At 51.3% G+C, this 27,504-nt stretch overlaps 1 protein-coding gene across 3 annotated transcripts in view; it reads right to left on the reverse strand.

Annotated features, from left to right (window-relative positions):
- The window catches only part of TTC39A (tetratricopeptide repeat domain 39A), a 51,842-nt gene that overhangs the window by 17,111 nt on the left and 7,227 nt on the right, over positions 1–27,504 (reverse strand). The window contains exons 1-8 of one of the 3 annotated variants that reach the window (XM_018044051.1): positions 24,469–24,604; positions 16,773–16,877; positions 9,085–9,216; positions 8,145–8,221; positions 6,832–6,899; positions 4,695–4,759; positions 2,538–2,637; positions 1,157–1,222 (exon numbers count right to left, since the gene is read on the reverse strand). In XM_018044051.1, the coding sequence (XP_017899540.1) occupies positions 1,157–1,222; positions 2,538–2,637; positions 4,695–4,759; positions 6,832–6,899; positions 8,145–8,221; positions 9,085–9,216; positions 16,773–16,877; positions 24,469–24,506 (651 nt within the window). In that variant the 5' untranslated portion in view covers positions 24,507–24,604. Of the gene's footprint in view, positions 1–1,156; positions 1,223–2,537; positions 2,638–4,694; positions 4,760–6,831; positions 6,900–8,144; positions 8,222–9,084; positions 9,217–16,772; positions 16,878–24,468; positions 24,605–27,504 lie in introns of those variants that run through there. The other 2 variants (XM_018044048.1, XM_018044054.1) reach the window with 2 other exon arrangements.

Raw genomic sequence — 27,504 nt, forward strand, 5'->3', positions numbered from 1 at the left:
CTACTCAGGACCAAAGGGCCTTCTTATTAAAAAAAAAAAAACTGAGGACTTTCAGAGCCTCTAATGAGTGTTTCCCTGGGCCCAGGCCACGGACCACAGATGGCAGCCAAGCCTGTACATGTCCTGGGACAGGCGAGAAGAAGCAGAGGGTCCCAGGGAGGAGCAGCCCTTCCCAGTACTCGACTGTCCTCAGGGTACAGGAGAAAGCCTCAGTGTGGTGCTGGAGCGAGCAGCATCACCCTGCTCTAAGCTGTCTTTCACACAGAGAGAAACAGGCTACAGAGAGAAACAGGCTACACAATCTGGTGGACCAAGGAAGACTGCTTGGTCCTGTAGTATTAATTGTTACTATCATGCTCTTACCATGCCACATAATATGGGGTCTCTGTGTAGTAATGTTTCCTTTAAATAAATTTAAGTAAAAAAAATAAGAACCACCTTTGAGAAAAATAATATGTAAATAATAATATAGAGGTCTGTGCACATGGCAAAAAATCAGGAAAGGCTGGAGAAAGTCTAAGCTGGAGAAACACTGATTTGACCAGTGGAGAGGTCAGTCAGTAGTCTTTGTTCAGAGTCACAGGAAGAAGAGGATGAGGCTAGACAGACCCAGGGCTCCTGACTTCCAGGCTAATGCTCCTTGTACCATTTTGGGTCTCCTCCACCAGGCAGCCCTCCCTGATCTGCTACCTGGCACTCAGGTTCCTGCCCTCAGTAAAGCCTCTGGGTTCTTGAGTCCTCTGGTTTCCACCTCAAGGCCCAGTGCACAGCAGGGCTCCCCATGGGCATCTCCCAGACAAGTCCCAAGGGGAGGGACTTGCTCAAGGCTATCTGAGAGAAGGACCAGGTTCCTAACACCTACCAGACATAGAGATGATGACCCCAGGCCCCTAAAGGACCTCAGGAGCCGCTCTTCATACCCATCCTCACCCTAGAGCCTCTCCACCCTGAGAAGAGCCTGGTAGCAATCACTGGTCTCATTTGCAGGAGAGCAGACTGAGGCCTAGAGAGGCCTGGGCCTTGTCCAGGGTCTCACACCGAGCGGAGCACTGAGCCAGGGCTGGTGCTAAGGCCCCACAGCCCCTCAGCCACACCCTACCAGCTGAGCTCCGCCCCTGGGGCTGAGGCTTGGGAGCCCCAGGAGGGAGGTGGTTACCTTGTTTCCTGAAAACCCTACGAACTCGAGCAGCCGCAGGATCCTGGTAGGAAGCATGGACAGCGTCTGAAGAGAGAGGCAGGCAAACCCATGAGGTGTGGGGGCCACCCCTCCCAAATGCAGACCTCCACAGTCCTGGGGGTGATCCCTGAGGTGCAGGTCCATCTCTGGAATGCCCATGAGGCCGTCCCCAGCTCCCACTGATGGACAGAGGCACTACAGCATGACAATAAGGAAAAGACTGCGTCTTGATCCTAACCTCACCACTCCCAGCTCGGTCACCTCTCTCTGCCTCAATTTCTTCATCTGTAAAATGGAAATAAAAATAGCCCCTACCAAATGGGTCACATTCATACACATGAAGCCCATAACAGAGGTGGCACCTAGCAGTTAGCTATTGTTATTACACTTAATCCCTGCTTTGTACCAGGATCTCTGTCATTGCATTGAATCTCGGAACAGTCTTGCAAAGAAGGGATTTACTGCTATGTTTGACAGAGGGAGAAACAGAGGCATAAGGTAAGTGACAGAATATGCCCAAGGCTCCACAGATCAGAAGTGGAGCCACTTCTTGAACCCAAGACAGTCCAGCTACAACCTGCTAAAGTATCTGATGCACTCTGCAGCTTGTATTTCTCAGCACTTGGGCCAGAATCACTGCTCCCATCTTACAAATGAGGAATCTGAAACCCAGAGAGGGGCAGGGATCCCCATCTGAACAGGCTTTGCCTATAGGTGAGGAGCTGCCGCCCACCACACACACTTTGGGGTAAGTCCCTGGCCACCCAGGGCCAGGAGTCCAAGTCATCCAAGAGCAGCTCCTCCTCCCAGGAGCAGGCACACCTCTTCTGAGCCTCCCTGACTCAGCTCACACTGTTTCCTCTGCCTAGAATGCTCTTTCCACCTGGAAAACTTCCCTGACCTGTGGATCCTTCAAGTTCCAGCTCAAATACTCCCCGCTTCCTGGAACCTTCCCCAACTCCCCCAGAAAGAAGTCCTGGCTTTCTGTTCCCCATGGGTCACCAGTTGTTTCCAGGCCTGTCTCCTTCCCAGCCACTGGTCAATGTTTAACCACCAGCTTTCTGGGGTAAAAAAGGCCCTGATGTCTTGTGTTTGTCAATTTCTGGTGCTATAAATACTGTCGCCATAGTTGATTTCAAGCTTCAACTTGCCTCAGGAAGAAACGTACAGAAGGGACCGTGGAGCCATGGCCAGCCTCCACTCCCACCCCAGCTGTGAGTTACCCCCAGGCTGGCAGTGTGTCTGCTTCATCACTGGGGCCCAGGACAGTAGCCCAGCAGAGACCCAGTGTAGCCAGTGATGTACAGGGGAGATTAATCTTGAACCCAGATGCTGGACACGGGGAGGCACGCCCACTCACCAGGTTGAAGGCGCCCACGCCGAGCTTCACCCCTCCTTCAAAGTGCCTGTGGTTCTCCCCCTTGCAGTACTGTGAGGACTGCACAAGGCTGTCCAGCTCCCTGTGGAGGGAGGTAAAGCCTGTTTCAGCCACAGCTGGGGGGCGGGGTCCCCTTCCAGCTGGGGCCAAGTGGCCCCCACTTCTTACTGACCTCAGAACTCCCTGGTGGTGGATGTGTAACTGTCTGGCAATCCAGAGAGCCGATATTCGAGGAACCTCTAGCCCCATCTCCCACCATAATGACACAGTCTTTGCTCTTGAATTTCAGCTCTATCAGCTCTCACACACCCGCCTCATCTGACCTCTAGGCATTGACTTGTGCTCTGCATTCTGTCTAGAACAGCCTCTCAACCTTGGTACTACCGATAAGTTTAGGCTGGATAACTGGATAATTCTTTGTTCAGATTGGGGGCGGGGGGTGGAGGCTGTCCTGCACATCCTAGGAAGTTTAGCAGCATTCCTGACCTCCACTCACTAGCTGTCAGGAGCAGCCTCTCCCAGTATGACAAGCAAAATGTTTCTGGACGTTGCCTCGTGGCGGGGAAACTGGCCCCAGATGAGGAACACTGGGCTAACTCCAACAGCACCTCCTTAAGGAAGTCTTTCTGGAGTTTCTTGGTCAGAATCCAACCCTCTTCCTTCTGGTCACCCATAGCTCTGAGCACACACATATGCCAGTCTGCCTGGGGCAGGACAGGGAAATTAAAGAGGTACCTGCCTCCTCCGCAGGCCATGAGCATCTTAAGAGCATTCACTTAGCAAACACTGACTGAGCTTCTCTGGACGGCAGAGCACAAAGCCGTCAAGCTGCTATCTCCACAACTCTCCCCTCTCAGGGACGGACCCCCATCAAGTCACTGAGAGGAAGAGGGGGAACCCTGGAGCCTGACCTCATTTGGGGTGCTGGGAAGGGTTCTTTAAGGGGCTGACATCTGAGCTGAAACCTGAGGAACAAGGAGCTAGCCTGCACAGAATGTTCCTGGCAGAGAGAACAGCATGTCCAAAGGCCCTGAGGTAGGAATGAGCTGGTATGTTTGCAAAACTGAGGGAAGGCCCAAATGTCTGAGGCGGAGTGGGGCAGGAGATGAGGTTACAAGAACAAACGGAGCTCCCAGGAGTGACTCGGCAAAGACCTGGGACTTTATCCTAAGAGCAAGAGAGGTCTTGGGAGTTGGCAGGGAGTGACCTGACAAGGTTTGTGCTTTGAAAACATCACTCTGGCAGCAGGTAGGGAGCCTGGCGGGGCCAGAACACACATCTGGTTTCCTTGAGCAATTCCAGCAGAGACCACAGAAGGGAGCTGGCATCCATATACGCCATGGTGTGTTATATCCCAGGAACACCTTGAAATCAACCTCACAGTGTCTCCACAGGGAAACTCTCACATTAAGTGGGCAAAGTAATGGCAACAGTCTCAAGTCAATTCAACTTTTAATGGAAAAGGAGTTTTAATGCCAAACTGGGGGCAGGAGGGAGGGTTAATTACTTTCAGAGCTTTCCTGGTCTGGGAATTACAGACAAGGACTGCAGGACCATGTTGGGCAGAAGTGCTCTGGATTAAGTCTTCAATCTTCACTCCATAAATACGGCCCTATGTGTGGCCCAGTGCTGGGCCAGCATGGAAATAACCTATCTGGCCCTCGAGGAGCTCCCAGTCTGGGGAGGGGGTGTGTGTGTATAAGCACCATTTCTACATATTGGAGGGTTCAAGGAAGGCTTCATGGGGAATGTGGCATTTGGACGGGGCCTTACGGATGTGTAGGAATTATATTGCTGTCCTCAAAATGATTGTTTCTGCATCTTTCTCCTACCCCAACCAGACCGAGCTGCTTGTACCGAATATGTCTTATTTTTCCCTAGTTCAGAGTTAGGCACAAAGACAGCACTTGGGGGGACCAAATGAACAGATACACCCAGAAAACCAGGGGAATAATATTCCAGAAAACGGAGGTCCTGAGGTTGCAGAAATGTGAAGTCACACAGCATTCTAGGTGTCCTGCCTCCAGCCAGCACCCTCTGCCTCCCACAGGGCAGCTTGAGGGGCACAGGATAGTAGATGCTGTGCTCTGCTGTGCCCCCCAACCCTCACATCCCCCAGCCCAGGCCAGTCCCACTCACTTGTAGGTCTGGTAGCTGTTTCGAACTTTGATGCCGCCCTTGATGAAGCTCACCATGTTCTCGTCCTGCAGGAGGGAGACTTGCTAAGAGCCAGGCCTGGGTGCCTAGCCACAGGCTTGAGAGGATCATCAAGGCTTCAGATCCTTCCTTGCTTTCCCTGGGCCTCACTTTATGAGGGGCCCTGCATGGGTAGGGGTCCGAGGTCAGCTAAACTAGACCTCCCCACTCTATCCTGGGGACTTAAGACGAGCGTCTTGCTTGCCAAACAAGCCTTCCAAAATGCCCAGGGCTGGACCATAGCCTCCTTTACCAGGCTCACATGTACATGAACTATGCGCTTGGAGAAAGGCCTGGAGGAGATGCTCCCACCAGTTAACCGTGTTTCCTCCAGGTAGAGGAACTGTGGGGAAGGAAGGGAGACTTTTGGTTTGGGATTGTGGTTTTTTTTTTTTAACAACAAGCAGGTATTTATCACATTTGTAATTTAAAGCACCAATACCTGGGGACTTTCCTGGTGGTCTAGCGATTAAGACTCCACACTTTCACTGCAGGGGGCATGGATTTGATCCCTGGCTGGGGAACTAAGATCCCACATGCCGCACAATGCAGGAAAAAAAAAAAGAAGCACCAATACCTACAGTCCACCTGGCTGTTCCGCTCCCAGGTATACACCCAGCAAAAGTGGATGTATTTCAAGAAGGCTCATAGCACCACTGTTCACAGTAGCCAAGGACCGAAACACCCAGATGTCCTTTAGCCGGAGAAGGGATAAACAAACTGGCATGTTCACAGCAGGGAGTGTTAAACACAGCCTTATGCGACTGGGCAGAGAAAGCAAGTCCCACACAGTTTGAGGCCTTAAGAAACTCCAAGGCAACCAAAACATAGCAATTTGGTGTTCAGACATGAATAGGAAGCTGAGAAACCATTTTTTTAAAAAATAGGGTGGGGATGATACATACAAAACTCCAGGTAGTGGTCTCCCTGGGGGGAAGGGAGGGAGGAGGCAAGGAGGCAAGGAGGCTTGTCAGCAGGGTTCTGTTCTTTGATTGGGTGGGGGTGGGGTTCATGGGTGTTTAGGTATTAGGTGTAATAACAGAGTATACAAACAAAGGAAATAAAAGGCCATTCATGGTGATCCTCATGAAGAACTAAGATAAATCAAATTCTAATCATCCAAGGTCCAAAAAGATAGAAATATCACTAACAAAAATAAAGAACACCCCAACAATAAAATTTATATGTGCCTCTCCCACCCCAATATACCTGTTTACATGATGATTGCCTGCAATGCAGGAGACGCGGGTTCAATCCCTGGACACAACTGAAGGGACTGAATGCATACGCACATATATTTATAACTATAATCCTGGCTTTTTGGTAAAACCAAAGGGTCTCACAATTTCCTCTATGGTGAAGAGCACAGGCTCTGAGTCAGCCAGAAGGCATGTGCTTAGTCGTGTCCAACTCTTTGTGACCCCATGAACTGTAGCCCACCAGGCTTCTCTGTCCCTGAGATTCTCTAGGCAAGAATACTAGAGTGGCTGCCATTTCCTACTTGGCTGAGTCAGCCAGATCTGGTTTAAACCCCAACTCTGCCATTTGTTAGCCATATGACCCTGAGAAGGTGGGTCCTTCCCCCTAATTTTCCCCTTCACAGGCTTGAGGTGATGGTTAAATAAAATATGCAAATGTAGGCAGAAACAAATATGTAATGGGTATAAGGTATGTAAAAACGACAACCCTGCAATGTATATACAAAGTATGGTGCGTTGCAGGTGCTACAAGTCAAGTTCTTGAATGAATCAAGTTTGATTCATTCCAACTTGTCTGTTGAATAAATCAAATGTCAGGCTTTGATTGACATTTGAACCCGTGACACAAAAGCAGCAGAAAACCAGCAGTCACGAGGTGGACGTGCATCCTGTCACTGGGTGGGGACACGTGTACCCCTTGTGGAGAGGGAAAGCCCGTCACCTCTGCCACTGAGCCTGCCCAGGGCCAGGAGTGCTGGGGTAACTGTGCCTTGGTCCTTGCATCAACCACAGGTCATGGCTTCTCTAGATCCTTCAGGCTAAGATGTGGTGCTCCGCCCTCTGAAACCCCCAGGATGCTTGTACAGGCAGCGGGTTCCTACCTGCAGGAAGGTCAGGGCCGCTCTCTGTAGCAGGCACTCTGCGTAGCAGACCTCAGCGTGGATTTCCTCTGCGGGGAGAAAACCAAAGCCCTGCAGCCTCCTGGAACTCTTGGCAGGAGACTCGGGTCACTTCCTCATCTCATTTCCCAAAAGGCAAAGGGAGCCCGAGTCAGCACCTGCCCACTGCCTCCTGAGTCCCATCACCAGGTTCCTTCACACAGGGTACTCAACACGTCCCCAGTTAGCTTACATTGCCCATGCCTGCATCCCCCTAGAAGCCAGCGCAGGGCCCTGGGCCTTGTCCTCCTGCCCTCCAGGCCTCACTGTAGGCGCTGTGCACCAACACTCCTAGGGCACTGGGATGAACGGATGAAACCAGGGAAGCCACGGGCTGTGGGAGTGAGGAAGGAGAACTGACACAGCTGGAGGAGTCAGGAAAGACTTCCAGGAGAAGGATATCTGAGTTGAAAATGGGATGGAAGCATGAAGCAGGAAGAGCTTTCTTGGCAGAGGCCCAGGAAAGTCAAACAACTCTGATGCTTGGGGACAGCTGAGCCACAGAAGGTTGAAATGGGGTGAAGTGGGGAGAGACTGAAGGGACAAGGAAAATGAGGGGCAGAAGTCTGGCTGAAAGGGCCTTACACACAGGTGAAGACTTACAGATTTGGGCCTGTGGGCAGCACGGAGCCATAGCAAGCTTGAACGAGAGGGACACCATCGAGGGCAATGTTTTGTGCTGGAACCATCGAGGGCTCTCGAGGTGGGGATGGCCATTTGCCCTCCACCCCCGCTGAAGGGTCCCCAAGTGCTTATGGTTGGCTGCTGCTGCCTCTAGGACTGCGGTCATGGCACAAAGATGCAGTGTGGCTCTGGCAGCCCAGACCTTCTCTGCTACTGCCCCCAGCTATTTCGTCACAGGGTGTCAGGCTCTAAAACCACAGTCCCCTCTGGGGCACCTGAGATCACTATGGTCTTTAAACCACTAAACCTAACTGCACACACAGCCCTAAGTCCACCCTAGCCTGAGGAGCAAAGTGACAGCTCCTTTGACAGCATTTTCTTTCCTCAAGTTGCAGGCCTCAGCAGGTAATGCTGTAAGGTAACTGAGCCTTACCTGCTCCCCACCCACCCCCACACATGAGACCAGTCCTCAAAAGGCCCCAGGTCTGACCCATCAATGTCTCAGTGCCTGGGCCAGGGCTCGGCCCCCTGGGTGACAATGAGGAGGATAACTGCCCCTTCCTGCCCCTTCCCGGGCCTGGAACCAGGCAGCCTGGCGTCAGCGGGCTGAAAGGACACCCTGGATGCCACACCTTCTGTGAACTGGTCCATAGTGGGGCGGTGCACCAGGCTACTGAAGGAATCTGTTACAGAGGACTTCCTCCTGTGCCTGCAGAGAAAAACAGGGCCTCATATCATTCAGGGAGGTGAGCAGGGGGCTCAGGCACCTTCAACAGCATCCCCTGCCCCTCCCAGAGGACTCCACACACTTAGCTCCTGGAAACTCCCCCAAATCCAGGCTTTCTCATGCCCTTGCCCCTGCTGCTGCCTCTGCATGGAGCCCCCTCCCCTGCCGCCTCTAACCTGACCTGTTCCTCGTCACCCCACAGGACCCAGCTCTGATGTCACCTCCTCCAGGAAGCCTTTCCTGCTCCTCAGGCTGGACCCCCACGACCCTATGAGCTGCCCTGCATCACGCTGAGCTGTCACTGTCTGTGCCTGAGTCTCCCTGATCAGGCCGTTCAGGCATCAGAGGGGCCAGGGTCTGATGACTGTCTGGGCGAACAGAGCCCAGCACAGGAACTGGCCTAGGTCAGGCTGGAGTGTGTCCCAGTGAATGATGACTCTACCTGTGCACAAACACTGAGGGTCTGTTTATTCATGCATTCAAGCAGTTAATGTGCACTGAACACCAACAATGCAGTTCCCACAACAACTCTATCATCACACCCATTTTACAGATGAGGAAAGTTGAGTCCAGAGAGGGACTTGCCCAAGGTCAGAGAATTATTACATGACCACAGCCAGGATTCATCTCCTCCCAATCCAGTCTGGCCCTGGAAGCCCTCAGTGACCAGGTCAGACAATGTGGCTCCTGAGGCAGCGCCAACAAGGACAGCTTTGAGCACATGGGGACACACTTTTCAGCCAAAAGGAGCAGGACTAATAGTGGCATTTTAGGCACTGGGATAGGCCAAAGTGACAAACGGATGCTTCACAATGCCTCATCCCTGCCTGCCCCGTGGACCTGACCTCTGACAGAGCGACTGAGCCTCCTTCATCATGTTGCCAGCAAGTAGGATGTCCTGGGGGTCGAAGGTCATCATAGCCTGCATCTCCAGGATGGTGGCGTAAGTCAGCGAGTGGTACATGCTTTCCTTGGTTCTGCCAGAGAGAAGGGACATAAAAGCATCAACCCCTAGAACTTTAAGATAGCTGATCCCATGTCATCATTCACTATCCCCTCCCCCATCGTGCATGGCGAGGACACAGGTCCAGAGAGCAGAATGGACTCGCCCAACAGCTGACCCTTCCACTGCTACTCAGGCGGCCTCGGATCCCAGCTCCTCTTCTTCCTGCTGCATGGCCCTAAGTGAATCTCCAAATCTGAGCTTCAGTTTCTCATTCATTCTATACAGCATCTATACATTCATTCAGATGGCAGCAGCAGCATGCTGACCTGAGGTGGTACTTCCCTGCACCAGGGCCATCTTTCGCCTTCTCCCCTACCCACCACAGGCCAAGCCCAAGTGCTGTCCGCAGGGCCTCCTTTATCCTCAAACCCCACCCCGGGCTTACCCATCTTTGTGTCTGAACGCCCCTGGCCTCACTACCTCCTGCTTCTCCCCATCCCATCACCTGACCACACCGCTTTCTGCTTGAGCCCACCTGGGGCTTCCACCTCCCATGAGATAACTCTGGGGGTTGAGGCCCTGCCCACCTCTTCAGCCCAGTTCTCCTATCACTTCTGCTCCTGCCTCAATATCTGCACACATTCAAGTCTACCCACACTGAACCATACACGCTTACCTCAGGAAAATTCCACCCTTTCCCTCCTGCAGGCCTTTGTCCTTGCTGTTCCCACAGCATGAAATGCCCGTTCTCTACCCCACACCCCGATTCGTCTGTAAAGGTGCTCGAACGCCTCAAGGGGCTCCTGCTCCAGGGAGCATGCGTCTATGCCTGAGGTGAGGACCACGCTGAGCTTACGCCAACAGACACTCAGCTCTCTCCTAGATGGCGGGCGTCTCAAGAACAGGGCTGTGTGTTTATCTCTGTCTTAGCACCCATGTGACAGTGCAAGCTGGACTCAGGAAGCCTCCCCCTCCTCTCTCCCTGCTCCTCCACGGTCCCAGACCTCTCATCTAAAGGCTGTTGGAGAGAGAGGGACGGCATTTAGTCTAACACATACAGAGAGCAACAGGCAAGGAAGGATGGGACCCGGCCCCTCTCTGTACCTGGGAAGTCACAACACATCTGGGCCTTGACTTATGGTTCTGCAAAACGGGGACAATAACGCTGGTCCACCAGAGTCCCCATGAGACTGGCCAGGGAGTGCTCTAGCCTCGCACAGAGTAGACGCTGCAGCAGTCTTCACTCCCTTCCCTACACTCCCTTGTTAATTATTTTCCAAACTCCTCAGTGCCAGGCTTATGCTGGGAACTTCACAGGAGGCAGAGATGACTAAGGTTTATAGGCTGTTTATAGACTGTTACAGAGTATACAACTTCACACATTTTCCTGCCTTTCTCATTCATAAAACACCTCTGTAAATTAAGTTGCTTTTCTACTTCTGGGTGATTCTCAGGTGATATTATCCTCAGAAGTCAAAAGTTTATGAAGAGAACCAATCCTAGTAGCTGTCAGGACACCTCCCAGGTCTTTGCTAGAACCGCTTGTTGGAGGGCAGTGGCGTGTGGAAAGGAAGTCACAGCCTGTCGTGGGGACAGAACTCAAGCTCCAGAATATCTCAGACACAGGCACTAGTTACCAGCTGTGTGATCCTGGTGAGTTCTATAGGCATCTCTGAGCTTCAGGTTTCTCCTCTGTAAAATTGACACAATAATTCTCTCCCAGGACTTTTGGGTATCCAGTCCGGGGCCACAATGCCGATGCTCAATAAATATAAGTCTAAGTCCCTCTGGGTCCTGCCAGGGTCAAGGGTCATTGCCCTGCATAAAAACTTTCTCCTTTAGGAAGGGTTTCCCTGGCAGCACAAAGACCCACATCCCAGATAAATCCCTTCCTCAGGCCTGTCTAACTCTCATCCTCCTTACCCTCAGGTCCCAGGCCCAGGACTCAGCTCCACTTGCCCAGCCCAGTAGGAGGGACCCTGCCTGGGCAGCTGGCAGGCAAAGTGGAATTTCAAGTCTGTAGTCTGGACTGGGATTCAGGGCACAGAGGTATAACACAGCCCCCCAAGACCTCAGGCACCCCAAGTTTAGTTTGCATTCCACAAAGTTCTTATCTGTGCCTATGGTGACTGGACCGCTGGAAGCAATGATCCCCTTCCCTGTGAGCCAGACCCAGCTCTAGGACACAATGCCCACGGGGTCTCTGCCAGGCCTAGACCAGCTGTCGAGAGAAGGAGAGCACTGAAGATCCATCAGAAGAGCTGTACGTTGGGATCGGGGACTCCTCGGCCACCTGGAGGTCCACTAAGCCCAGTGGCCTCCAGCCCTTCCCTCCTCCTGCCAGTAGCCATGACTTGGGCCCTTGTCAGCTACTTGTTAGCCATCTTTGTTCTCACCATCAGGCTGACTCTGATCCCACCCCTACTGCTCTTTCTGGGGATCTCCCTGCAGTCCCAATCTAAACCCTGACTTCCAGAGGACCTCTCTAGATGAGGCTGTTCTAGGCTGGAAGGCAGACAGAGCCCCCCACCTCCAAGCCACTCTCATTCATCCTCATGGAAGCCCCCCAGCGCCTCTCAGACCCACCTTGCTGCCCTTCTCTCCAGCTCACTCACCTCCAGGGGCAGTTGTATCCCCAGTCTACCTCCCATCACTCAGCCCTCATCCTTCTGGGACCTACTCCAGCTCTCCCCACCCCTGCCAGGCTGAGTGTCTCTGTTCTTCAAATACACTAGGCCCTTGTTCTCTGCCTGGCCTTTGCACAGGCTGTTTCTCTGCCTGGAAATGCTCTCTCTTATCTAGCTGACTCCTCATCCAGCCTATCTCAGTTTAAATGTCACTTCCTCCAGGAAGACTTCCAGGGCTGGCTTCACGGGTATGCCATCTGTGCAGTCACACAGGGGTCCATGCTTGGTTTAATGCTCTGCTGTCATTGTTTTGAAATCCTTAATAATTTTTGAACAAAGGATTCTACATTTGCATGTTGCAATGCACCCTGGAAGTTACGGGGCTGGGCCTAAAGCCTTCCTGACCAGCCCCTTCCCACATGAGTTGGGGTCCTCGTACAACTCTCAGCACCACCCTTTACTGGTTCCCTGAGGAGTGCTGAGAGCAGCCCATACCTTGTTCAGTCCTGTGGCCCCAGCACCCCACCTGCTGCCATGCACACGAGGTTACTCACAAGGCGCTGCCAAGTGAAATGGTCATGGGTGCCCAACTGCCGCATCCTGACCTCATCATCAACCCACAGAACAGCTCTGCTTCTGGAGGCCTGCATGACACACTCACCCTCCCAACCACAGGCTCCCCACCTCTGCACTCTCTCATCACTCCCACTGCCCGATCCTCCAGCCTGTCCTGTCTTCCTGACCCCTCAAGCCTCCTCATGTCACCACTCTCTTGTCAAAACCCTCACTGCTGAGCCTTCCAGCCCCCTGCAGCACTGGTTAGGAGCCTGGGCCCAGAAAACAAGAAACCGCCTGCTCTCTCCACAGCGCTGCCACCGCGCAATAAGGGAGGAAGCCGCCACTACACAGACAGGTGCATCCTGAGCGGGATCACCAACCTCAGCCCATCACACTGCTCATCAACTTTTCCTCAACCCCTGTCACCCCCTACCCACCCCACCACCAGCCTGGGCCCTTACTCTCAGCAGGGGACTTGGCTTCCTCTCTCAAAGGAATCCTAGGGGACTCCTCTGGTGGTCCAGGTGATAGGAATCCGCCTTGCAAGGCAGAGGACGTGGGTTCAATCTCTGGTCGGCAACTGCAATGCCATGGAGCCACTAAGCCTGGGTGCTGCAACTGCTGAAGCTCCTGCACCACAACTAGGGAGTCCTCAAGCTGTGACAAAAGATCCCACGTGCCGCAACCAAGATCCCACGTAAACATTCAAGAAAAGGAATCCCAGGACAGTGCACACCACCCCGTCCCCAACACGCACACCCCTGTTCTACCTCCTTCCCTCCCACCTGGAAGAGGAGGCAGGCGTGAGGCCTTGGTGCCAGATACACTCCTCCACCTGCTTGAGACCCAAGACGGCCTGGAGGCACAGTGTGGCTTGTAGAGCTGAGCGGGGCTGGATTTCATCAGCCATGACCAATTTTTCCATCAAAAGAGTGGAGTAGTGACCATGTTCCAGAGACAGTGCTCAGGGGCAGACATGGAGTAAGGTAACATAAACTAGAAGCTACTCAAAGACATGACAAAGGGAAAGCAAAAACTGGGGGGTGGGGGGGGAGTGGGAAGCCTGGTGAGCCCAGCTACTCCCCGAGGGCAAAGTACGGCTAACAGCAAGTGAGACACTGTGCGTACAATAGGAACAGTGAATGAAACTGACCCCCAGCGTCTTTCACAGCTTCAGTGGCTATGCCTGGGCAGGGGAGGTCATGCTATAGCAAGAATTATTTTCTCTAGACCAGTGGTTCTTCACAGTGATAGAGAAAGATATTTCCTGTGCCTCCCCACACCTCCCTTCTGGAAAGATTATTTGGTTGTCACAAGAAGGGGTGGGGTGTACGCTAATGACGAGCACTGTCTGGTGGAGGGGGAGGCTCTTAAATGCAGAAAGAAAGGAAAGACCCTTTTTTAGAATGGGGCAAGTGCTGAGATAGAGGCTACAGCGTCTCCTGAATGAGGCAAAGGTGGCCTCACAGGAAGACTGTTCTCTCTGTGCTGCCTCTAGGGGCCTGAATTCAGGACTCTCTAGGAAAGTACCCTCCTGAGGTGAGAGCAGGCGAGGCAGCCCCTCAAGGAGGAGGGGGCTTCAGCGGGGAGGAGGGCTTTGGGGGGGTGAAGTGGCAGAGAGAAGCTGCTTAGGGACAGGTAGTGGCCAGGAGGGAAGGGGAGCCAAGGAGCCTTCCAGAAGTACTGGAAGGTACTCAGAGATGGGGCAGGATGGAGCCTGGCCTGCCTCAGACAGTGGCCACACTCTTGAGCAGAACTGGTCCTGCCCCACCTCAAGCCAGACCCTCTCAGAGGGTGGGCTGAGGTGTGAGGGCTGCTACCAGACGGAGTGCTGTACGACTCATGCCCACCAAGGCCCGGAACTGCCCCCTCAGAAGCTGGGCCACTGACCCCAGACAGGAGAGCGATGGGTCAGTCAGGTCCAGAGAAACTGAACAGGACTGGCTTGAGGAAAGCAGCAGCCCTGCCCCAGCACTCGCTCTCCCGGGGGAGCTGGCGGGGAGGGCGGTTCTGGGGGAGCCAGCTATGGCAGAGGACAACCCAGAGCTGAAAAGAGGGGATTAGGCCAGCAGGCGGCAGATGTGATTAGACCCTACCCCGACCCCATCTCAACCCCCGGACCCAGGCTGCCAGGGCTCTCTGCCCACATAGAGGAAGGTAGTGGGGGGGGTGTGCGTGGAGGGGGGCTCTTCAGGGTTCTTTTCCTGAAATGCTAACATCTGGGGCCCGCTCTCTGCCAGCTCATCCAAAAGCTGATCCCACCAATCACAAGGCTACTTGGGCCAGACCCTCCCATTGGATTTTGAGTGAACTTGCTCTTAAATATCACCAGACAGCCAGCCAGGGACCATGGGTGTCTCAGGAAAGCCCCTCCCCACCACGGGGAGAGGATTCTCCCTCTTAAAGAAAAAAGAAACACTGAGAAAGCCAAGATTATGTAGGAAAAAAATAAAATATTTTTAAAAGAGATAATCATTCTGTGATAATAATAACAGCAATAAATACTCATTAGAATGCTTACTACATGCCAGGCCCCATCCTCAGGACACTCATATTTTAAATATAGATATAAAGAACACAGTGCACCCATAAACCAAGAATAAGATGTTTTAGGGAAAAAAGAACATTCAGAAAACATTGAGGAGTACTAGGGAATTAATCATATAATTACACACAAAAAAGAAAAGTCAGTGGATTTAATGATAAGGTTAAGGAACTTTCCTAAAAATCAGGGGGAAAAAAGATAAAGAAATGCAGGGGGGAGGGTACAGATAAATAGCTCAGAAGAGGACTGGACCAGGAAGCCTAGTGGCTGACGTAAAGTCCAGGAAAGAGAAACAGAATATGGAAGGATCATACAAGAGAATTTCCTAGAACTGAGTTTTCAAATTAAAAAATACTAATTAAACAGACGTACACTCCAGCACATCATTGCAAAATTTCAGATTTGCAGGAATAAGAGAGAAGATCCTAAACATGTCTGGAGAAGGAAAAAAGATCCCATGCCATGGAAGAAGAATTAGGATTCTCCTGGCTACAGTACCTGCCAGGAAACAGGGCAGAAAACAATGCCTTCAAAATTCTGAGCAGGAAAGCTTATATTCATGCAACTCTCTCTTAGGAAACTTCTAGAGGATGCGCTGTAACCAAAGGAGGGAGGATATGGACGTGAGAGAAAAAGCCAGGCCAAGCAAACTGGAGAGAAGTAAAGGGGATTCCAGGAGCCAGCTGGAAGGTGGCCAGTAAACAGGCCTGTCCTCCAGGGAACAGGTTTCCAGAAAAAGGAGGGACTAAGAGGGTTTCCCTGATATATGTGAGTATTTAGAGAAAACCTCATGACTTCATGGAGTGGCTATAAAGAGCTCAGGATAAACATATAGCAAATTAGGCAAATAAAAAAACAAGACAATTATTAACTACAAAAAGAAAATATAATCTTACAAGGTAAGGCTTATCTTTGTGATGAGCATAATTATAATAATAACATAGTTATAATAATGAAAACACTGATTACTAATTTAGCCAGATATTGTGATATAATAATAGGCGGAGGAGGAAGGAAGGGAGGTAGGGCAGGGGTTTAAGAAAAGCTAAATTCTTGTCAACCATTTGTTGTTTAGTTGCTAAGTCATATCTGATGCTTTTGCAGCCCCGTGGACTATTGCCCGCTAGGCTCCTCTGTCCATGGGTTTTCCCAGACAAGAATACTGGAACGGATTGCCATTTCCTTCTCCAGGGGATCTTCCCGACCCAGCGAACGAACACATGTCTCCTGCTTTCCAGAGGGATTCTTGGCCACTGAGCCACCTGGGAAGCCCCTTGCAACCATTAGATGATTTGTAAAAGCAAAAAGTAACAGGAGTGAATTTTATGGTATGTGAATTATATCTCAACTTTATTTCAGTTTAAAAAAAAAACTGAAAAAAGAGGTAAGTAAGGAAAGAGCAGTCCAAGTGTATTATTTAGAAGAAATGGCTAAACTACTAACTGTCATTATTTGCCCTAAAGGCTTCAGTGAAAGCAATTCAAGTCTTTAGTACTCTGGAGGAAAATAACTAAAAGGGGCTGTTTTGGAGCTGGATTCTGTGGGACCAAGAAATCAAAGTGGAAGAAGCCGCAAGAACCTGAGGAGAAGGAAGTCACGGTGACCTTGAGGAGGGCTTGGCTGTTCATGGCTGTGGAATGGGGATCCTGAGCCATTTTTATGGAATTCTCAGAGGTCAGAGTGACCCAGAAGGCTGAAGACATTTAGGTACACCGGATTCCTCTCACGTAAGACTTCTGGTTCTCCATCTAACACCCCCATCCCTACACTCACATATGTGCACACATGCACGCACACACACACACACACACACACACACACACACATCATCCACCCCAATCTGGGCTTAAGCCTCACCTGGGCTTGAGGTAGTTGAGTGCTTCTGAGAACTGGTTGGTGAGGAAGAGGTCAAGGGCGGTCATGCACTGGTCCAGGGCCTCATGGAGGCTACTCACAGGAGTCCTGGTGGGAGAGACACAAGCATGACCCGGAAGCTCTCAACAGAGCCTCTGTCAAGAGGCTCAACTGTCCTGGCTGAAACAGAGCCTCCCAGCGCCCATTTGACCTGCCTGGTGATCCTTGGATGCGTCATGAGCTCCTCCAGGCTGCCCCCTCTGTACTAGGACACAGGACAATCTGAACCTACCTCTGAGTATTCCTAAAGGTAGGAGAGGGGAGTGGAAGGGGAATGTCATCTGAGACCCAGTGGGGGAATTGGGAAGGGGATGAGGATAGTGTTGGGGGTTGGTGCAAGGAAGCCTCAGGAATAAGTTTATCTTACCTTCCATGCCCCTTTTGACCCATTAGACTTTTCTGCCCCCACTTAGGGGGGACAGCCACCCACTAAGTCCCACTTCAGTCCTTTTCTTCCTCCTTCTTCTCTAGGCCTTCTCCTGGCCTCCTCTGGCCTGCACTTTAGAACCCCAGAGGCCCTGTCACAATGGGTTGGAATGGGCAGCCACCCTGTCAGAGCTGCCCAGGGGGCCTTACATTCCAGAGCCACCTTAGCCAATAGCATCTCCAGTATTCCTGGCCTCCTTCCAGTCCTTACACCTCTTTTTAAAATATATTTGTTTTTATTTGGCTGCACAGGTCTTATTCGCAGCATGAGGATCTTCAGTCTTTGTTGTGGAGTGCGAGGTCTTTGGTTGTGGCATGCAAGCTGTTAGTCGTGGCATGTGGGATCTAGTTCCCTGACCAAGGGTTGAACCCCAGCCCCCTGCATTGGGAGCACAGAGTCTTAACCACTATACCTCTTTATAGCTCTTATCACTCTGTGACCCTTTTTTTTTTTTAACTTATTTTTGGGTTTATTATCTGTCTCCCTCCACTAAAATATAAGCTTCCTGAGGGCAGGAATCTTCATTTTGCTCACTACTGTATCACCAGCAACTAGTATCTGGTACAAAATGGGCTTTTGATAAATATAGGTTGTCAGTAAATGAATGAATGAACAAACAAATGAATGAATGAATAAATGAAGAGCCCTGGGTTCTGAGAGCAAATGCCTTATCTTTCTGAACCTGTTTCCATCTAAAAGATGAGAGATGATCCCCAAAGTCCTGATTTCTTGTGAATGTTTCTTCTCAAGGGGTCTCTTTTACGTAGCTGCTAAGTCACTTCAGTCATGTTTGACTCTGTGCGACCTCATAGACGGCAGCCCACCAGGCTCCCCCATCCCTGGGATTCTCCAGGCAAGAACACTGGAGTGGGTTGCCATTTCCTTCTCCAATGCATGAAAGTAAAAAGTGAAAGTGAAGTCACTCAGTCACATCCAACTCTTAGCGACCCCATGGACTGCAGCCTACTAGGCTCCTTGGTCCATGGGATTTTCCAGGCAAGAGTACTGGAATGGGGTGCCATTGCCTTCTCCATCTCTTTTACGTAGAGAAGATTCCAAAAAGAGTCTTGACGATCTTACTGCAAAAAGATCCTTAAAAGTTAAAGTTCCTTCTCCACCAGATATAGTCCTACACCTATCTTAAGGCCCAGCTGTAAGGACTCTGTGATGCATCGGCAGAACCTCCCAGGCAAAATGAAGTATGTTTTTTGGTCAAAACGGTTTCTTCTCCCAAATCTGTTCTCCAGATTTCTCATCTCAATAAACAATACCCCTCTATCAAGTTTCCCAAGCCAGAAATATTAGTAGTCATCCTTGACACATCCTCCCGCTGGCCTCCGTCATCTGCTCCATCAGTAAGCCCTATCAGTTCTACCTCCTGAAAATCTCTTAATCCACCTCCTTCTATACCCAGTGGCCTCCAGTCCAGGCCATTACCATCTCTACTAGGTCTGATGGGAGACTCCACCTTCTACTCCTGTCCATTCCTAACTCCTCTCTCTGTTACCTCATTTTATTCTGTGCTTCATTTCTCTTCATTCTCTTCTTGGCCATCTCTTTCACTCACTCTAGATGTGGAGTAATTTCTTTATATCTTTCATTTCACTAATTCTCTTTAAGTATGTCTCATCTGCTGCTTATCCTGTCCACTGAGTTTTTTTAATTTCAATGATTTTATTTTTCATCTTCATAAAATTCTACTTGGTTCTTTTTCAAATCTGCTTGGTCATTTTTGGCAGTATTTTGTTCTCTGCTTATTGTTGCAAGTCCATCTTGATTTCTTTCCACATTTTAAACACAATCACAGTGTCTCATCACTCTGGGATCGTAGACTCTTATTTTTTTTTTTTTTTTACTTTACAATACTGTATTGGTTTTGCCATACATTGATATGAAGCCACCACAGGTGTACATGAGTTCCCAACCCTGACCCCTCCCACCACCCTCCCTGGATCGTAGACTCTAATCCTGCTATTTCTTGCTTCTGGTATCTATTGCTCACAGCACCTCGTTTCCTTGTATGTTTCATAATTTTACCACAAGCTCCTATCTGACTGATCCCAAAGGGATTTTGAAATGAGAACCCACTTCTTCAGAGAGCATTTTCATTCACTTCAGCCAAGTTCCCTGTGGTGCTACCACCCTAAGACTACTTATGTTACTCTTTTGGTTTAGCATTTTCAGGACCACAGAGGTAATGTATATTCAAACCTGAAATTTGTGTGAGAGCTGACTGGTATGTATAAGTTTCTAGGGAGCCCCTTGGTCCCCACCAGAACTGTGGTTCAGAACTCCCTTTGTGGTGTGTGGGTATTTTTTTCCTAGTCAGTATCCTTACGTGCTGAAGACACCCTTGAGGGTGGCACATTCATGTAGTGGCGGGGTGGGTAGGGAGGATAAGTTCCAACCCCTCACACTGTTGGGTAGCCCCAAGTCCTTATCTCCCATTCCTGGTTCTTGTTGTTTAGTCACTATGTCATGTCTGACGCTTCTGCCACCCTATGGACTGGAGCCCACCAGGCTCCTTTGTCCATGGGATTTCTCAGGCAAGAAAACTAGAGTGGGTTGCCATTTCCTTCTTCAGGGGATCTTACCGACCCGGGATCAAACCTTCATTTCCTCCTCTCCTGCACTGGCAAGTGGATTCTTTTACCACTGAGCTCCCAGGGAAGTCCATTCCTTAAGTGTCATTAAAACTCAAGATTCTAGGTTTCTGTAGCTTGTAAATACCACCAGGTTGCTGTGGCTTCATCTTATTTACCAGCCTGATTTCAGCTCCCTTGGCTTGAGGGATTTGTTACTTCAGCAGACCCTCAGGAATGTATGTTAAAGGATAAATGTAATAGCCAAAGGCATCTTTTTAAAACCCAAATCTGACTATGTCATTTCCAGACCTGAAAGCCTTTACTGTCTTCACCTTTAGGATAAAGCCAAAAAGACCCCACTTCATGAGGTGGGGACGGTGTCTGCCTTTGCACCCAAGGATTAGCCTAATGAGTGGGGTTCAGTCCATTCATCTCTGCTAGTGAATCAGCGAAAAGGCTATGAGTACCCATTGCCCCAGGCACTTAACTGCTGTCCTCTCCTTGAGTGCTCACAAAGCTTTGTGAAGTGGAATTATTATTCCACTTCAGAAGAGAGACTAAGGCACAGAGAGAGGTGACCTGGCCAAGGTCACATGCCCAAGCATGGGTTCTAACCCAAGTTTCTGCCTAAGCCAGTGCCCACCAGCTCAGCCCCAGGGAATCAAGTCCATTGTCCTGGCTTCTGTCCATCTCTAAACAATTTCAGAGACAAGAGCCTACCTTCCCTTTCTGTGCACACCCCACTCCCACTCTCACCACCATCTCTACCCGCATCAAGAAAGAGGTTCTGCTTCCTCAGTCTACCTGGAGAGAAAGATGCACAGACAGAAACACAGAGGCACATATTCCCTTCTCTGGCAGCCTCAGCACCCTTCCCCTTAACTGTGGTGAGGCGGGTCTGCGGTGACCTCTCCAGACCTGGGGCTAGACCCTGGGGAAAAGAGACTGGACCCAGGCCTGGGCCTGCCCTGAGGGCTACACGAGGCAGAGGCATTGACAACCAGAGTCATCAGGGCTGCGCTCATGGGCATCACTGGGGGTTGACGAGACCAAGAAGTGAGCGTGGGGCAATCAAGGAAGTTTTCTGGGTATGATGGCCCTGAAGTGAGGACTAGATAGATAAAGCAGTCCCTGAAGGGGAACAGAGTGTGAGCAAAGGGCTGGAGGCATGGCACCATAGTGAGGAGGGGGCGCCAGCCACCATGGGGCAAGTATGGAAGACAGGCTTGGCAAGGCCTATAAGTGAAGGAGTGAGGTGGGGGCATCCCAGCTGGTTGGGAAGCTAGGTGGGCTGGAGACATCAGCCCCACTGGACTTAACAATAGCACTAACAAATACCCATCACCGTAAGGAGAATATCACTTCAAGTTATCTAAATTGATGCCTGCATTATTTCACTCAATCCTCCTACCAGCTCAAAGAGCCAGAAGTTCTTATCTGCATTTGACAGATAAGGAAGTGAAGACAGTAAAAAGAGGAACCTGGTTTCCTGCTCCCAGGAACCTGGGAGAAGACAGAAATACTTTCTGCAAAAGCAACCTGCCAAACCTTTCCCTTCCCCTGGCTGTGACTGAGGTCCCCACTTCTCTGTAGGCTGTTCCATGTTTTTAAGGCCTTCCTGCTCTAAGCTCCCTGCTGGGGCCCAGGCCAAAATATTCCTGGGCTCCCAAGTAGTGATGGTGGCCTCTTCTTCTGTGCTGCAGGTGGTGGAGGGGGGCGGTGGTGGGCAGGGATGTTGAGCTGGATAGAGGGTGGGGAATGGCTAGTGACAATGAACACCAGGATCTTTAGCATAGGGGGTGGGGGCTTGAAGTCAAACTGAGAAGAGAGCTGAAGGGTAGGAGGAGGTGTCAAGCCTGGAGCCATCCCACTCGCCCCTTCCTTCCCACCCCTCCACTTCAGTCTGCCTGGAAATCACTACCTTAGTGTGTGATGGGCAGAGCTGGGGCACCCTTGTACCTGCTGAAAACAGAAAACCCTCCTACCCAGCCCTCAGTCAGGGTGAGGTGGGTGGGGCAGTGGAGGCAGGGCAAGGTGGTCACTCAGAGCAGACAGAAGTCAGAGCTGGCCTCTACTTCCTGCTCCAGCATTCACAGGGAACTCTGGCTCAGGGGAACCCATCTATGGGGGACCTGTCGCTTCCACAATGACCTTTCTAAACTGCAAATATGATTGGGACTCTGCTTCTAGAGTCACCCTTAGCTATGCATAAAGCCAGTACCACGTGGCAGGGAGTGTGGCCTAGGTGGTGAGAAGTTTTGAAATCAGACAACCCTGGACTATAGATGCAGCTTAGCAATCACTTGTTGGAAAAACTTGGGAAAGTTCTTTAACCTCTATGAGCCTCAGTTTCCTCATCAATAAAATGGGAATGACAGTATCTACCTCCCAGTGTTGCTGCTAAGAATGACTGAGACAGTGTAAAGGACAATAAAAAGTACTCACGAAATGTTAGCAATTTTTTCCCCTAAGATGTTTCCATCATTTCTTTTACAGAACAGCACCACTTTTATAATGAAACTAAGTAACTCTAACAATTGAATGCACATGTCCTACTACTCAGCAATTCCACTCCTACCTGGGAACCTGGAAGGACACTCATATATGTGCAAGACAATCATTTGAGAATATTGTTTGAATAACAAGATCCTGGGAACCATCTCAGGTTCAGGTGGACCTTCTTTCCACCTCAGGAAGGCTGGATAAATAAATAAATAACAGTCTCTACATCAGGTGGCATACCACACATTGGAAGGCAAGTGCAGACCAGGGTTTCAAGGATCAAGAGACCTTTATCTCAAACCTGAAGCTGAATGAGTAAAAGCAAGTTGTAGAATGATTTATGCTGTATGACTCCATTTAGAGAAACAATTTAAAGAACTACATAATTTTTAGGCTTAAACATACTCAGTAAAAGAATAAAAACAGAAAAATGACAAACCAAAATTCAGGATGGTGACAAAATTCAGGGGCTTTGATCATCTTTGCCATGGTTTATCTCTTAAAAAGAATAGGAAATAAATGGGGCACAATATTAACATCTGGAAAAGTTTGCTGGCAAGGGCATAGAGTTCATTTTATTATTGGCTATATTGTTCTGAAGGTTGAAAATATTTCATAATTTTTGAAGTGATGGAGATTTAAATGTTAGTTTGTTCACCACTGACCGTCACACATGGAGCTGGGCTCAGAGTAGGCCTGAGAATTTGTTGAGTGACTGAATGAGTGTCTATGGTAAAGGAACTGCTTTGCCGCTGCTCTGCTCAGACCCCACCAGAATGTACTGGCTGGGACCAGATGGAACTTGAGGGCACGCAAATGGGCAGGTATGGTTTAGTAGGAGGATGACCTGCCAGTGCAGAAGGGCAGGCCCAAGGAGGGGTCAGAGGAGCCTAGAGTTGTAGAGGGGACTCAGGCAGGGATGTGAGGGTGCAAGGAAGAGGATGAATGAGGGTTCTAGTCTGAGGGTTCAGGATTCTTTGATAGGTGCCCTGCTCCACACCTGCCTTTTCTCCTAAAAATCATTTTTCTTGGCCCAGTGGGGGTGATGCTCAGGGCTAGGCAAACAGACTTAACTAGCTTCCAGATTTACAGAGACCAACCCAGAGAAGGAAGGGAGCAGCCAGCTCAGCCTCCCTGTATTTTCCAAAGGAGGGACCAGAAGTCTAGAGAGGATAAAGGACTTGGTCAAAGTCATACAAAACGTTGCCTGACTTACCAGGCAACCCTCCCCCAGGACAGGGAGTCCCCCACCCACCCAACTTCCAAGCCCTCAGTCTGGAACACACAAGGACCCTGTGGAGGCCTCCAGCTGACAGGCGGCACCAGCCTTGTCACCTCCCTATTCATGTGTTAGCCCTGAGGCCCTACCAAATACTGTCCTGTTGGCCAGGCTCCAGGCAGAATGGCACCCCTCCCAGCTCACCTGGGCCGGATCTCCACCCAACAAGTTCCTAGCAGCTCAGGCTCCCCGCCCCTACCAGAGGGGCCGACGAATGGCAAAGAGCTGCTCACTGCTGCGGGGCAGTGGAGGGTCCCACAGGTTCCTCAACAGGGTGCGGTGGCAATGAACACCAGTGCCACGTTGAAAGTGACAACGCCCACCTTTACTACCCCTGTTCCTGTTGTGCCCAGGGGGCCCGGCCGCTTCCTAGCTTAGCCTTTTAACTTCTTCGAATAGCCCTGAAGATGAAGTAGTGCCTGGCATCAGACACTGCTGGTTTCAAATCCCAGGCCCACTTCTCACCTCCTGGGAGACCTAAGACAAGTCATCTAAGAGCTACTGGCTGAGGTCCCTCACCTGTAATGGAGGTGATGACGGTGGGCTCAGGTGTAAACGCCAGCAGGGAGGGAGGAAGCTCTGACGTGGCTGTGGCCACAGCTTCCGACAAAGTTGGGACCCAGAGGGGAGTGACCGACCCAGGGTCCCCGGGGCCTCCACCTTCCCCGCCCAGCCCCCTTCCCGCTCCCCGGCTGCGGCGGTGGCGCCCGGAGGCAGGGGCTGGAAGCCGCACTGCGGGCCGCTGGGGAGGCCGGGCCCGGCGCCGCCCCCCGGCCCCCGGCCCCCGCCCCCCGTCCCGACCCGGCCCGGCCAGGGGCCCCTCGGGCCGGGCCGCAGCGCACTTACCCCGCAGGTAGGGCGCCCGGGGCGCTGGCCGTGGTCATCTCCGAGGGGGGCGGGCAGCGTGCCCCCGCGGACGCCAGCCGCGGCCCAGGTGCTGCCGCCGGAACCCCGAGCGGGCGCTGTGCGGCCGAGCCGCGGACGCGGCGCCCGGGGAGGGGCGCGCCGGGGGCGGGGAAGGCGGCGGGGCCGGGCCGGGCCTCGGTCTGCCCACCCGCGCAGTGGGGCCAGGCCGCCGCCCGCCCGCGGCCGACCACAGACGCGGGCTCTGCAGCGGGCGCGGATGGGAGGGCTGCCTGGGGCCGGCGAAAGGCGCCCCCCACATCCCCCATCCCCGCTCGGACAGTGAGAACCGGGTCGCCCAAGGTCTGCCCTGCCCATGCCGGAGAACCGTTTGCGCTCAGCCCCCGGGAGGGCGGGCTCTTGCCTTCCTCACGGAGCCCCAGCAATCTGGGCCCAGAAAGTTCTCCTAGACCTGAGGTCCACCTCCCTGCCACTCTCTCATCCCCACGGCGCCCGCCTCTCAGCGCCCCTGACCTGAGCCCTTCACCATCCTACTGCATTGGTGGGGGGCAATCATGCAGAGAAAAGACCTGGATTTTAATCCCACCCACTTTCCCACAGCTTGGCTGTGCTTGCAGGAGACCAGAAGGCAGAAAATCATGCCGTTTAGCACTCACTGCCAGCCAGCAGTTCGCACTTGCCTCCCCAAAAAATCCTCATAACTGCCATTTTACAGATGGGGAAACTGAGGCACAGAGTTCATGTGACTTGCTCAAGGCCACTCACCTAAGAAACAGCAAATTGTGATTGGAACTCAACTCTCCTGACTCTACACACTCTTACCTTCTTGGCCTCCTCTCCCCTGATTCCCCAGGGCCTATGTGGGGTCACCCATAACACTTCGGACGCCTACTGTGTGCCCAGCCCTCAGGTATATGTCTAGGACCAGAGTTAAGTTAAAGTCGACCAGGCCTCCTGGCAGAAGAGCCACTGGCCCATAAAGAGTTAACCAGCGGCCACCTCCAGGCTCCAGATGCTCTTGATCATGACTCATCAGAGCACGTGGCTGCCATTAGAGCTGTCCCTTCACAAAGGCAGGGGACAGAGGGAGGAGGGGTTCCAGCACCCCTGCATCAGCCCTGAGCTCCAGGATGTCAGAAAAGGAAATAGGAGGAGCCTGTAGAAGCAGCCATGTTAGAAAGAGGGCTTGGACTAGGTCCTGGAGGAGCCAGGCAGATTGGGCCCGGTGGCAGAGGGGAGAGGCTTTGGGGACAACTGTTTGAATCTAGGCAGGTTGCCTGGAAAGGTAGTGAGTTCTTATTCTGTCCATATGTAAGCAGGGGCCAGATGCTCACAAGCAAAGGCCATCACACCTCTGGGATTCTGACATAGGCATGGAAAAGCTATTAAACTGCAAGAAGCAGACTATGATAACATCCACCATCATCTTTAGAAGTCTGGGTAAGGGAGAATGCTACAGAAGCTGGAGGAGTCTGAGGCTTACTGGAGAAGGTGGACACAGAGTTGAGTTTTGAAGTTTATATTGTTTATACACAAGGAAGTTGTAGAAAGGATGTACCAGATGGGTACATGGATCAAAGAGCTTGGAAGTGGCAAAGGCACACTGATGACAGCTGGAGTTTGTGAAGCTGGTGAGAAGCCCAGCAGTGTGTTAAAGAGGAGCCTGGGGGAGGAGGCTGGTGGAGGAGACCCAGATGGTGGTGGGGGGTGGGGAGTGTCTTGTCACATGCCATGCACTTTCAGGTCTCTAGGCATTGGCACATGCAGTTCCCTCTGCCTGGAACACACCTTCTTCCTTGTTATGTATTATTCATTTGTTTAACCAAGGGACAATCCAAAAACATATAATTGAAAGGCTTTTTTAAAAAAAAAGAATACAAATTTATCAATATATAATTTAGAGGGTCCTCCCAGAGCTTTGGAAGGGGCCAAGTAAGTGAGGAGTTCTGAAGCTTTATGCTACCTTAGCTTCAAGGTAAATCTTTAGTTGTACTTGACCAACATTTATTAAAAACCTGCCATGTGTGAAAGCTGCTACTCACCCTGAAGGTTTCAGTTCAGATGCATACATAGGAAGCCCTTCCTCCCTAATGGGGGCAGTGGCTTCCTGGGCACACACTGCTCTAACCCATTCTGACCTCCCCTATGACCTGGGGCGAACACCATCTGTGTGGTGGGGGTGGGGTGGGGTTTGTATGTGACTGTCTCTGCCATCAGACTGGGAGCCTCTGGGTCTGGTCAGACATCTTTGTGTCAGTGCCCAACTAACCACCAAAAACTTGAAAACTGGGCCTAGCACTTTACCATTTTCCTCTCAGGTAATGATTACAATAATGACTGACATTCATCACAGGCTTATTATGTGCTATATATGTTAAGTATATAACGTGGATTATCTCATTTTAATGTACACATTTAACCACCTCTCTGAGCCTCAGTTTCTTCCTCAGTAAAATGGAAATTCTGCCTGCTTCAAAAGGTAATTTTGAAGATTAAGAATTCCTATGTGTAAAATGCCCAGGATAGTGCCTGGCATGTGCCTACAGTGCTATTTAAGTGCTCCGATACTGGTGGTGGTGGGGCCAAGGTAGATGTTATTATTCTCCACCTTGTACAGATGAAAACTGAGGCTCAGCTCTGCCTTCAGAGCTGGAACTCTGTCTATACCACAATAGCAGCAGTGATGCTGGAGCCACTCACCTGATGAATCAGAGCATCAGAATGGCCTATCCTTCAGGAGGGTTCCACCCAGGCAGTTCCCAGCCCCCAGGAACTCTGGCTCAGCCCCAGACCTGGGGAGTCCATGAGTTACCATTATTTCCACCTCCCAACCCAGGTGACCTTGCTCAGGTCATCTACTTATTTCCAGGGGACCAGGAGAGCATCTTGAGTCCTGGGTTCCTTCCTCCCCTGCCAGGGGACCTTTTTTTCTGGTGCTTTGTGCCTAGGAAATAGTGGCCTGCTTTCCTCTCTCATTTTCTCCCCAAGCAGCAAGAGCAAGCAACTGGGCTCACTGCA

This window comes from Capra hircus, chromosome 3, assembly GCF_001704415.2.
Source record: "Capra hircus breed San Clemente chromosome 3, ASM170441v1, whole genome shotgun sequence".
Classification (NCBI taxonomy): domain Eukaryota; kingdom Metazoa; phylum Chordata; class Mammalia; order Artiodactyla; family Bovidae; genus Capra; species Capra hircus.